Source organism: Gymnoscopelus braueri (genome assembly GCF_963280865.1).
Source record: "Gymnoscopelus braueri genome assembly, chromosome: 18".
Taxonomy (NCBI): domain Eukaryota; kingdom Metazoa; phylum Chordata; class Actinopteri; order Myctophiformes; family Myctophidae; genus Gymnoscopelus; species Gymnoscopelus braueri.
The window spans coordinates 9,664,858-9,677,458 of record NC_137618.1 but is presented as its reverse complement, the minus strand read 5'-3'; the positions used below and the strand labels follow the sequence as shown (position 1 = coordinate 9,677,458).

At 41.9% G+C, this 12,601-nt stretch overlaps 1 protein-coding gene across 1 annotated transcript in view; it reads right to left on the bottom strand.

Moving 5' to 3' along the window:
* frzb (frizzled related protein) overlaps positions 1 to 11,622 on the bottom strand; it is a 14,820-nt gene extending 3,198 nt beyond the window's left edge. Inside the window, exons 1-6 of the mRNA XM_080412999.1 lie at positions 11,050 to 11,622; positions 8,626 to 8,874; positions 4,825 to 4,860; positions 3,115 to 3,171; positions 2,362 to 2,427; positions 1 to 88 (exon numbers count right to left, since the gene is read on the bottom strand). The exon at positions 1 to 88 is cut by the window's left edge and continues 117 nt beyond it. Of these exons, the coding sequence (XP_080269125.1) occupies positions 1 to 88; positions 2,362 to 2,427; positions 3,115 to 3,171; positions 4,825 to 4,860; positions 8,626 to 8,874; positions 11,050 to 11,245 (692 nt within the window). The 5' untranslated portion in view covers positions 11,246 to 11,622. The remainder of the gene's footprint in view (positions 89 to 2,361; positions 2,428 to 3,114; positions 3,172 to 4,824; positions 4,861 to 8,625; positions 8,875 to 11,049) is intronic.
* Positions 11,623 to 12,601: the final 979 nt, after the last annotated feature.

The window sequence follows — 12,601 nt, the reverse complement described above, 5'->3', positions numbered from 1 at the left end:
AACGAGGACTTTAACACCTCCCTCACCTCCACCACAGCAGAGAGGTCGTGACCCCTGCTTCTCACCTCCCGGACCCTGGCTCTGATTACTTGAGGAGACGAGAGAAACAAAATACATGTTGTATTTGATACTGTAGAACCGGTGGCGGTGGTTCTCAAACTTTTTTAATTTCAAGGACCCCTATGCACTAAGCCAGTGGTTCCAAAACTGGGGACCGGAGTCGGGACCCCCAGGGGGGTCCCCAAATTATTCTGAGGGGTCCCCAGAGGATTAGCTTAATGTGCAACATTGTTTTCACTCTCAACAGTAAACAAACCAACATACAGTATAAGTGAATACAGGGTATCTGTACATTTTTAAAGTGCCAATTTAAGGACTTTTAAGACCTTTTTAATACCAAATTGGCCAAATTGTGCCTTGTGAGCTTGTAGATCGTCTATTTTCACAACAAAATATTATCAGTGGAACACTAAATGTAATGCCTACAATTCCAAGTAATTGTCAGGGTGGGGGGTCCCCAGTTCAAATAAGATTATTTAGGGAGTCGTGGACTGAAAAGTTTGGCAACCCTTGCACTAAACCATGGACCCCTAATAACTCTGAGAGTATACTACTACTACAGTAATGGTACCAAATGGACCCGTAAGGGTCCAGTCCATTTGGTTCCATTCACTCTCTCTGAGGTACAGAGTGATAAGGGTCCATTTGGTTCTTGACTATGAAACATTTAGCTGAGGACCAACTGGGTCGTAGATTGACTCTACAGTTATATAATTGTATTTATATAGTGCGAAATCACAACATGTTGTCTCAAGACACTTTTACACATACAGAGACCCAACAATCCCCCCATTAGCATGTGCTTGGTGGCGGTGGCGAGGAAAAAAATCCCCTTTTAAAGGAAGAAACCTTGAGTAGATCGTAGATCTTAGATCTAGGTGGGCGGTCATGCCTTGACCAGTTGAGAGAGAGAAGAGAGAGGGAGAGGGTGGGTGGGGGGACGCAAAGATAACAATAACAGCTATAATAACCAGCCATGGAAACCCACAATCCGCAGGCAGGAAGTTTCAAACCTACTCTTAAACATAGAGAGGGAGCCCGCCTCCCTGGACCAAAACTAAGAGACGCTTCCACATGATTCTAGAGACCACAGGAATCCAAGGCCACTCTCACTCATAAGCACTCTGGAAAATGTCCAGTGAATCAGGTCAGGGCATTGTCCGGTGTTGGCCTTTCACACATGTAGAACGCAACAGGGCAATGTCCGTTTCAGATGTGTTCTGACATAACTGTAAATTGTCTGTTTGATAAAGCGAGGGGCAGCGTATGGTAGGCGCATTAGCTACTCCCACTTAACAGCATGAGGGAGATGCCAGGATCAAATCTTTTTTATTCATTTCCTTCCACTGCACAGATGAGTTGAATTGCTTGACATGCAGTCTCCCATTGATGCGCCCACACACAAAAGACACGTCTTTCGTACCATTGTAGGCCTAATGTAGATGAGTTGCAACCAAAATGAGCAGTGGCTTGTTGCCCACATTACTACAAAAGGAAAGAGGTGTTGCTTGTGCTTTAACAATGTTTCATTTATGAGGCACTGATCACGGAAGTTCAATATGCGAATATTTCCGACTCAAACGGTAATAAAAACTGTTGAATGAATTAACTGGTTTTCAGTGAGCGTATCTCTCTCTCCAAACACCTCCGGGAGGGGAGGGGAGGCTCCTCTCTCCTCGACAATAAAAACATCACCAGCACACCCACTCACTCAATGTAAATTCACCGGACTATTACCTCGTCCGTTCGCACACTGAGTCGTTTGGGCTTGGTCGGATATTAAACACACTTAACTCAAGGGAGCAGGCAGTGTACAGTCCGCTGCATGTCAGGTACTACTCAGTCGGACATGTGAATATCTATTCACACATAGAGCCCCACCGGTTAATGTCTGGATAACTTCCAGTTTACAGTGCATGTGTGAAAGGTACTCTAGATACACAGTATGGCACTTTTATACGTGTTGATGTCTTATCTCCAACATAACCTGCTCCAGAGCAGGTTAGGTGTGCAGCATAAGTTACCGTGGCAATGTCAACCGGTAAGAAGTGAAATGTCTACATTAACATTTATCGTACATTTACCAACGGATCATCAAGGACACTCATCACCCCAGCCACAAACTGTTCACACCACTGGCTCGGGCCACGGCCAGGCAAGCGATACCTTGGCTTACAGCATGTATCAAAAGCCATTCCACCAGCTTCCATCTGGCAACCATACTGCTGAACTGCTGCATGTTGTCTTGTCAACACATGTTATTCCTTGACATACGTTACCAAAGGAAAATATGTCACTTACCATAGTTGTAGTTGTTCTTCAGATAGGTCTTCAGCCCCAGTCTAACTGCTTTACATTTACACCCATCTACACACACACACACACACACACACACACACACACACACACACACACACACACACACACACACACACACACACACACACACACACACACACACACACACACACACTATGGTGTATAATATAGCAGTGATGGCATAAACCATCTGTACAAATCTTCTTCATCTGTTCTGTTACAGCCAAACCAGTCACCCGCACATGGATGAATGGATATCGTTGTCGGGCAGAATCCTTGTATCTCCATGTTTCAACCTTTTTCTTTTGTGTGTGTGTGTGTGTGTGTGTGTGTGTGTGTGTGTGTGTGTGTGTGTGTGTGTGTGTGTGTGTGTGTGTGTGTGTGTGTGTGTGTGTGTGTGTGTGTGTGTGTGTGTGTGTGTGTGTAAATAGATGCCCTACTACTTTGTAATACAAAAGTGTTGTGCACAACGTGCGAAAATAGTCAATCTACAAGCTCACAACAGAGTAGACTAACTTGGAAACAAATTTCAGTTGAAAGTGAAAGTGGTTATGTGTGGGTTTTATAAATACTTAACCAATTAAAAGTATTAACAAGACTAAATGATAACTACATTGGATCCATTGATACACAGGTTATTTTTGTCCATTTCCTGAATAGTAACAGGTTTTAGACATAGCAAGGTTTCCACCCGACAAGCGACAATACAGATTGAATGATTTATTGATTGGTTACCATTGGGCCCTTTACAATGCAGGTTGTGGGAGTCCATGGGAAAGTCTGGACTGGATTCTGGAAAAGAATGGAGAACAGAACTTAATTATATCCCTGGCAAAAGACTTGTATTTTTGGTTTTGGTTGTGGGGAGGGACAAGCTGCTTAAAATAAATAAATAATACAGACATGATGACAGTAAATTAATCTAATCCAAACTATAGGATATGGACATGGTGAGATAGATTAGCTTCATCCTGCTATAGGTTAGATTGCTAACATATAGCCTTGTTCCCAGGCTTTTCTGCCGAGGAGAAAAGCCTGGTCACGACCTAATACAGAGAGTGTCTATAGGGGCGGGACTTCCGTCGTATGTACTTCCCCACAGAAACAATCATTTTCGACCAGTCACAACACTTGTCTCATTCACAGAGAATGTGAGCAGATTCGTAAAGCCTCTAGTCTACGTCATTTCCTTGGGCGGTACCTCCGCCAAATTCCGGTACTTCCGTTTAGACACTCAAACGGCTAGGTGTTGCCCAGCGTGTCTAACTATAGGATATGTACATGATGAGATAACGATCTATTCTAATCTTCTGTATATGGACATGATGAGATAACAATCTATTCTAATCTTCTGTATTATTATGTACATGATGAGATAACAATCTATTCTAATCTTCTGTATATGGACATGATGAGATAACAATCTATTCTAATCTTCTGTATATGTACATGATGAAATAACAATCTATTCTAATCTTCTGTATATGGACATGATGAGATAATAATCTATTCTAATCTACTGTATATGGACATGATGAGATAACAAACTATTCTAATCTTCTGTATATGGACATGATGAGACACTAATGTAATATATATATAGGATACAAACATGATTGGACAGTAATCTAATCTAAACCACTGGTTCTCAAACCTTTTCATGTCAAGGACTGCCGGACCTCCATCTGAAAATATTTTGTGCCAGGGAACAATTATATATTTTTTTAAATAGTCAAAGTATCAAATATTAAAAGACCACTTCACCCATCTTCATATAGTTGGTCCTCACTAATGCTCATTATAAGATGATGGCACCATTTATGTCTACTCACTCTGTCTCAGAGGAGGGCTGTGGACAGTTCAGAAACCTGCTTACCAGTGAAGGAATGGGGAATCGAAGCTAATAGAAATTACAGGCTTTCTATTACTGGAAAGTTAGCATGCTATAATAGAAGCCGTTGTTCTTGCATTATTACAAAATCAAATAAAAAATGTGAAATCTTGTTTGAAATGACCAAACCTGCCTACTGATGATGTCACAGTCCACAGCCCTCCTCTGAGACACAGAGTGAATAGACAAAAATGGTACCATATCATAATGAGTATTAGTGAGGACCAATGAGAAGGTTGGTAGGAAATGGGTGAAGTCGTCCTTTTACTAGTTTTGCTGGAGGACCCCCTGGAACCCCCTCAATGACCCCGGGGGTCCCCGAACCCCACTTTGAGAACCACTGCCCAATTATTGGTCAGTAATCCAACCCTACCTGCTCACCTGAACACTACACTACAGTAGATGTTCAGTCACTGCAGGTATCTCTTGAGAGTCATATGATTGATCGATATCTTCTCCAGCCAATCAGAGTGTTTGTCACACCCTACAGTAGATTGGTGCGGAGGGAGGATGCTAGCTGTAGGCGTGATATGAGGTCAAAAGGTCACACTCACCTGGGTTACACCTGGATGGGTCCTGGTAGTACGGATCTGAGACAGAAAGACATCGTCACTTCACTGATAGTATTCATTCATTCATAATATATAATAATAATAATATTGTCTCTCAAACTCTTTCATGTCATGGACCCCTAAATGTATATGTATTTGGATGCGACTCCCCCTTATGAAAAGGTTTTGCTGAGACCCCATAAGAGAAGATTGAGTTGTTAAAACGTTTAAAAAATAATTTCCAATCGTTCAAAATCTTTAGAAAATAGAAGATCTACAAGCTTGCGTTGTGAGCTTGTCAAGAGGGCTGTTTTCAAATAGCCTAAGTAGAAAAAAAGGGCTAAAGTGGTTAAACAGCTATATTAACTTATTTTGCTGGCGACCACCTCGAGCCCCCTCAAGGACCCCAAGGGATCACCGGACCCCACTTTGAGAACCACACAGGTTTACGGTATCTTCACCTCTTCCACTGTCCTCTGCTGATCAGGTACCGTCGTTAACCAGCAGGGGGCACTAGCTCAACAACAAGGACTCAATCCCCTGCTGGCTTCCTTCCCATGAACACTTTACTCTTGTGTTTGTTGGCCCACACTGCTGTCCAGGAGAGAACCCATGTGTGTGTGTGTGTGTGTGTGTGTGTGTGTGTGTGTGTGTGTGTGTGTGTGTGTGTGTGTGTGTGTGTGTGTGTGTGTGTGTGTGTGTGTGTGTGTGTGTGTGTGTGTGTGTGTGTGTGTGTGTGTGTGTGTGTGTGTGTGTGTGTGTGTGCGTGTGTGCGTGCGTGCGTGCGTGCGTGCGTGCGTGCGTGCGTGTGTGTGTGTGTGTCAGTGTGTGTGCTCATGTATGCTAATGTTTTTTGTTTGACTTGTAAATGATATATTTATTTATTTTGAAGAATTCATGTTTAATGCACCTACAGTATGAGATTCCACCTCTATTCGTTGTGGCCTGTTTGTTTTTAGTAGTTTATCTGGAGCAAGGAATGTCTGGTTTCTGGACTTATAAATAGAATATGCCCATGTCTCTCTCTCCTCATGTTATTTGTTTTCTGATAAGACGGTACTCGAGACTAAGCTGGGTTTTTCTTTTTTCAGACTTTTTATATGAAGATGCTGTTTTATTGGATGCATTGTCTTATCCAATGTTGTTTTATTACAACATAATAATAATAATAGTAATAATAGCAATAATAACAACAACAATAATAATAATAATTCTCGCTCCTACTGGTGCAGGTGTTTGATTGGAGGACCCTCCTCCCTGTAATCCGCATGAGCGAACATAACCGATATTCAAGCCTTTGCTTACTCAGTTCAGTGCTTGAACTGAGTGTTCAGTTCACTCAGTTCAAGCACTGAACACTCCTATGTTCAGTGCTTGACACCGTCGTGCGATGAACTATAAACTGGACTTAACACAATACACCTGTATCCTTATCCTCTCCTCCCTTTATAAATCGGGTGAGATTACATTACATGTCCCTTGATTAACCTGAACTTTTATTTTTTTCAGTCGGTATAGAGCTCTCGCCGTTAGACCACAAGGTCATGGGTTTGAGTCCGGGCACCATCAACTCAGCGTATGAGTAGCACGGCTTGGGTGCGGCCGGGCAAGTCGTGCGGTTAAGTACTGGGAGCTGAGGGTAGGTGTGGCGCTCCACGTCAGCCATCCATCTCCCAGGGGTCTAGCGCATTGTAATGGGTATAGATTTCCGCATTCTCGGCTAATACCGACAATAAGCCTCTCCGACCTAATTACTTTACTTACTTACTTTGCATTGTGGCTACGTGTGTGCGATATTTGAAATCAAAGCTGAAGAAGCCTTTTCCGCATTGAGATGCGTTGTGAACTTGTAGATCAGCTAGTTTCACTATATTTGAAATTGTGTTGTTAAGTTATAATGTACTTTTTCCCTTCCTAGAAAAGTAGCAACATTTTCAAAAAGTACAGTGGAGTGAAAAGTCATAAGTATCCAAAAATAAAAGTACAAGTACTAAATGTACTTTGTTACTGTCCCCCGCCGTTTTTTAGTCAGTTACCCAGCGTTGAACCTCTGTTCTTCTGGCCATAAATGGACACGCTCGGTGGTTTTACCGCCAGGAAAGCACATGTAGATACTTAAGCACCATAAATGTATACTACAAATCAACTCAACTCATGCAGGGCCGGCCTGACATTTTGGTGGTCAACGGTATATTGCTGTTTTGGAGTGTGGTCAGCTCAGGGCGGCCATAGCTTAGTGGCTAGAGAGGGCCGTCCGGGAAACAGACGGTCCCGGCCGGTTCCCAGCCCTAGCTGGTCTATGTGTGAAAGTGTCCCTGAGAAAAAATACTTGACGGTAGTGCAAGTGATATTTCTTTTTGGTTAAAATAAAGTTGTTTTTTTGTGTGTGTGAAAATGTTAATGCTTTATTTTCTGATAGTAATCATTGCTATAGATAGAGTGTTCAGTAACAGGGGTCTCCCTGTCTCTCCAGCTCTTTAGTAGCTGGAGAAAATAAATACATGTTCAGATTTGTCCAGTCAGGAGAGAGTACCCATTTATCAGTTTCAATGTTCTGTTCCCTTTCAAAAAACTTTTTTTAATCACTTCCAATTTCACTTGTTCCTCTATGAGTTCACTCTCCTGATAGGCAAAAAATGGTCTCCCAACCTGAAAATAATTATGTTTGTTTACTAAAGAGATGGGAACACAGTGAGACCCCGTTACACTCTATAGCAATGATTACTATCACAATACCGAGCTATTTATCACTTATTTTAACAAACAAATATACAGCATATCGTATCACTTTATGCAACGTAACCCCTATCTGCTCTTAGGGTACTGCATTAATAGCGCCACTGCTCGTAGGATGGCGAAATGCAGAGGACAAATTTCACGTATTATGTGCAAAAATACAGTGACAAAAATACCCCAAAGACTGGAGACCAAATTATTATAATAATTTATTATAATTATGCAAGCTGCCTGACATTTTGGTGGTCTATAGTATTGCTGTTTTGGAGTGTTTGGAATCTTGTGAATACTGCTGCTACTTTAAACTATCTAATAATCTAGTACTAATAGAAATAATATCACTTTAATATCGTCGCTATCGGGTGGGTCACTTTTCATGAAATGTAAAAAAGAACCAGCAGTGTTCCAATGATTAATATGTATTCGCAAGCTCTAGTTTTCTTTGGTTAAATATGTATTAAACCCACAGACACACTTAACGACTTACAACCTATTTTGGGCATGTCATTATTGGTCAATTTCTTTCAACACTTTTCAAAATCTTTTGAAAACATCCAGTCTACAAACTCGAGCTTGTAGATCTAAGTACATTTACTCAAGTACTGTACTTTGGGCTAGTTTTCAGTACTTTTACTTCTACTCCACTACAACTCGGAGACAAATATTGTACTTTTACTCCACTACAATTATTTGAAAAATGTAGTTACTAGTTACTTTGAAGATTTTGATTATTATCACAAAACATACATTAACCACGTCAACTACAGTATATATACATTTCGACCACTTGAAAATAGCCGATCTGCAAGCTCACATTGTGTCGCGATGCGACGCATTGTGAGCTTGTAGAAGATTTTTTATACATTTTGAACTTGTGAAATGGGACATTCTGCACAATGAGTACTTTTACTTTTGGTACTTTAAGTACATTTTTATACCAATACTTTTGTACTTTACTTAAGTACATTTTGAATTCCAGACTTGTACTTGTAACAGAGTATGTCTACATTGCAGTATTGATACTTTTACTTAAGTAAAAGTATGTTAGTACTTTTTCCACCACTGTACCTGGACCATCAGCCTTGACGATAGCTTCAGGTGAGATGCAGACTCCTCGGTCGTAGACGGGCAGCTCGGAGCAGGCCAGGCTGTCGGGCCAGGTGTGGTTGTAGCGCTTCATCACCGGCTCACAGCCGGACCTGGCTCTCTCACACACGGCCTTGCAGGGTTTAATGGGTTCATGTTGGAAGTCGATGGTGCAGATGGGAGCGTACATCGCACACAGGAAGAACAACAGGTCTGCGCTGCAGCCTGTCCCTGTACGCACACACACATGCATACACACACACACACACACACACACACACACACACACACAAAAGAGAGAGAGACAATGAGACACCATACAAATCCACATAAACTGTTCATTACGGACGTGAAGCCCAGTGACCATCAGTAGAAGACTGTGTTTGTACTGGTCAGCTCCCAGTGACCGAGAGTATAGAAGACTGTGGTTGTACTGACCAGTAGAATATTGATAGAGTACTGGTCAGCTCCCAGTGGCCAACAGATGAATACTGTGGATGTACTGGTCAGCTCCCAGTGGTCGACAGTAGAAGACTGTGGTGGTAGTACTTTTAATTTGGTCATCAATACAATCAAATCAATACAATGCCTTCATTTGTTATCATTGTAAACATAGACCAAAAAGGTGTAGGTTGAAGCCTTAGCTTATTGTGCCTATACCCTTTTAAGCTTTGAATAACTATCATGGTACTGGGCAGCTCCCAGTGACCGACTGTAGAAGACTGGTTCTACTGAATGTGTGTATTAAATGTGAAGCAGTTTGTACTGTCTGTCTGTCTGTCTGTCTGTCTGTCTGTCTGTCTGTCTGTCTGTCGGTCTGTCTGTCTGTCTGTCAGTCTCTCTCTCTCTCTCTATCCCCTTTTCTCACCTCTGTCTATAACCGTGACTAACTAGGTTAAAATAGGCTACTCATAATGAGAAGGTTAATAATTAAGACACTTCTATTTAACTGTGATGGGTTAATAATTAAGAAACTTGTAACACGTTAATAATCAAATAACTAAACAGGTCAATAAGACAGTATAACTAATGGGATAATAATTAAGACATTCATAACTAAGGGGCTAATCATGCAAGAACTCAGGTTAATACACCATAACTAACAGCATACAGTAGTCGTAATGTGACTCATGGGCTACTGTATAACTGATCGGTAATAGTAATTAAGGCACTCGTCATAAGTAAGGTTAATAATTAAGACACCCATAAACTGACAGGTTCATACCAAACTCACAAACTCAAAGATATGCCAGGAACCCCCATAAGAGAAGATTTTTACCACAGTAAATCAGCAGTGATTCTCAACAATTTTAATTTCAAGGACCCCCAGTTTGACACGCATTAGGCTACGGACCCCCATTTAATGGCATTTATAATTCTGGGACCCCGATTTATATTGTATTTTACTCTGAGAGTGTACAAATGAAACCAAATTTGGTTCCATTTGTACACTTGCAGAGTTACAGACCCATAAGGGTCCATTTTGTTCCTAACTATCTTTCATTTAGCTGCGGAACCCTTGGAACTCCCTCAAGGACCCCTGGGGGTCCCCGGACCCCACTTTGAGAACCACTGGTATAGTTGATTAGTTGTAGTCAGTCAGTCAGTCAGACAGACAGACAGACAGACAGACAGACAGACAGACAGACAGACAGACAGACAGACAGACACAGCCCTAGTTAATTAGGTATAGGTAGTTAGCTACTATAGTTGCAGTCAGACAGACAGTCTTACCTAGCAGTCCCTCAAACTGCTCTATGGCCAGCCCTAGTTAGTATAGTTAGGTAGTTATAGTTAATAAGGTAGTTGGATAGACAGTCTCTTCTTACCTAGCAGCCCTTCAAACTGCTCTATATGGCCAGCCCTATAGTTAGTTTAGTTTTAATTGATTGATGTACTTTATTTAGTAAGACATGAGAACATCAGTACATGGAAGTACAAATTCACAATACAAGGTCTACTAAACTGGGAGAGTCATTAAGCACTCAGCTTGTTTAAGATGAGATCCCCATGCACACACATCATGATGACATATAAGAGACAGACAGATATACACACTACTATACACAATGTCATACAATCAGCTTAGTTACTGGTAGAGTGAAAAAATAAGAGAAGAAAAATAAATGGGGGGGGGGGGGGTAGGGGTGGTAGGTTAAGACTTAGACAGGGGCAATTTTCGAATTGCAGCCTCCTGAAGGTGTATCTTTAGGGCAGTTTTGAAAGTGGGTAGGGTTTTACACTCCTTTACTTAGTTAGTAGTTAATAAGGTAGTTGGATAGACAGACAGATCTTCTTACCTAGCAGTCCTTCAAACTACTCTATGGCCAGCCCTAGTTAGTATAGTTAGGTAGTTATAGCTAATAAGGTAGTTGGATAGATCATTAGACAGACAGATCTTCTTACCTAGCAGTCCTTCAAACTGCTCTATGGCCAGCACAGCGTTGTCCTGGGTGCTGTGGTGGAGGTGGTTGGGCATCTTGGTCATGTTCCAGGGCATGGAGCGACACAGCGGGATGCGCACGGGCTCGCAGGACGCAGCCTGCGCGCCGGGCGCGCACGAGAAGAGCCACAGCACGCACACACACAGGCACAACATCATGATGACGAAGAAGAAGATGATGATGATGATGACAGCTCAATCACAACCACACTTCTTCTGTCCGATCAACAAAAAAAAAACGTCTTCAGTCTGATCTGTTGGTAAAAGGTGTTTTAAAAAGTCGTTTTCAAGCAAAAGAGTCAAAAGTTTTCCCTGTTTCAGTGAAACAGTGTCTTCTTTGTTCGTTTTAATGGTAGATCATATAATTCTGTCACTTCAAGATGAGGACAAAACGGACGATCACGTCGACTTGTAGGCTCTAGAGATAAACCAGGCGGAATGAGTTTTTTTTGTTTTTTTGTTGGTGATCCTTTTTCTTTTATATCAAAAAATATTTGTGCGTTTTTCTTTGGATCATCGCTCCGGTATAAAAGCTGTCTCTCTCCGCCTCCGTGCGGGCGGTTCTTATTCCAAAGCCTTCATCATCATCATCATCCCTCCTCCTGGTCTCTGACCCAACCCAACCACTTTCCTCCAGCATAGCCTACTCTGATTATTGTCTCCGCCAGGCCGAAGGCGTGGCCGGCTTTTGCCAAACACATTTTTGGATATTGCCAAATAAGAGTAGTTGGCACGCACATTCACAGGGGTCTTCAACAGGGGGTCCGCGGGACCCCAGGGGGTCCTCAGAGTTACTACAGGGGTTCCGCCAAATCTTTGTGATATGATTTTTTTTTCTACCTTAACCACTTGAACCCTAACATCCCTTTTCTGAGGAGAACTTTAGCCAAAAATAGCAGATCTACAAGCTCACAACGCCTTGCAGCGGGAGGCGTTGTGAGCTTGCTATTTTTGGCAAAGAGGTTTGGTGTAGAGGGAAAAAGGAGCAGACCAAGTAAACTAAAAAAGTTTAATCACAATTTTATACAATATATGAGGGGTCCCTGCTTCATCTCTCTCTCAGGGGGTCCTGGCCTGAAAACGTGAAGATCCCTGCACTAAGCAGAGGAAGAAATGCCACTTAAAAAAATTCTAATCAGCCTTATGGTGGCGCTATAACAGGTCTATTCGCGTTTTCACCTATAACTGCACTGATCTGCGTGAAACTTTCCCTAGAGGCCAGGGAAAAACCTCTGCCCTGCATTTTTCACATCTGTCTTTTAAAGCCCCACGCAAATCAGTAGCATCTCTATAATCATGTGATCAAGACTGATCTGTCTGATTTTTCATATTCCATCCTGATTGGCTAAGATTGTCATCTTAAGTTTGCCTACACATTTTGTCCAAATATCACGCAAATCGGAACACATTATCGCTAGTCAAGTGATCAAGAGGGATCTATCAGATTTTTCATATCAGAATCAGAATCAGAATCAGTTTTATTGTCACATCACAGGTTTACAAGGTAAAAAAGTG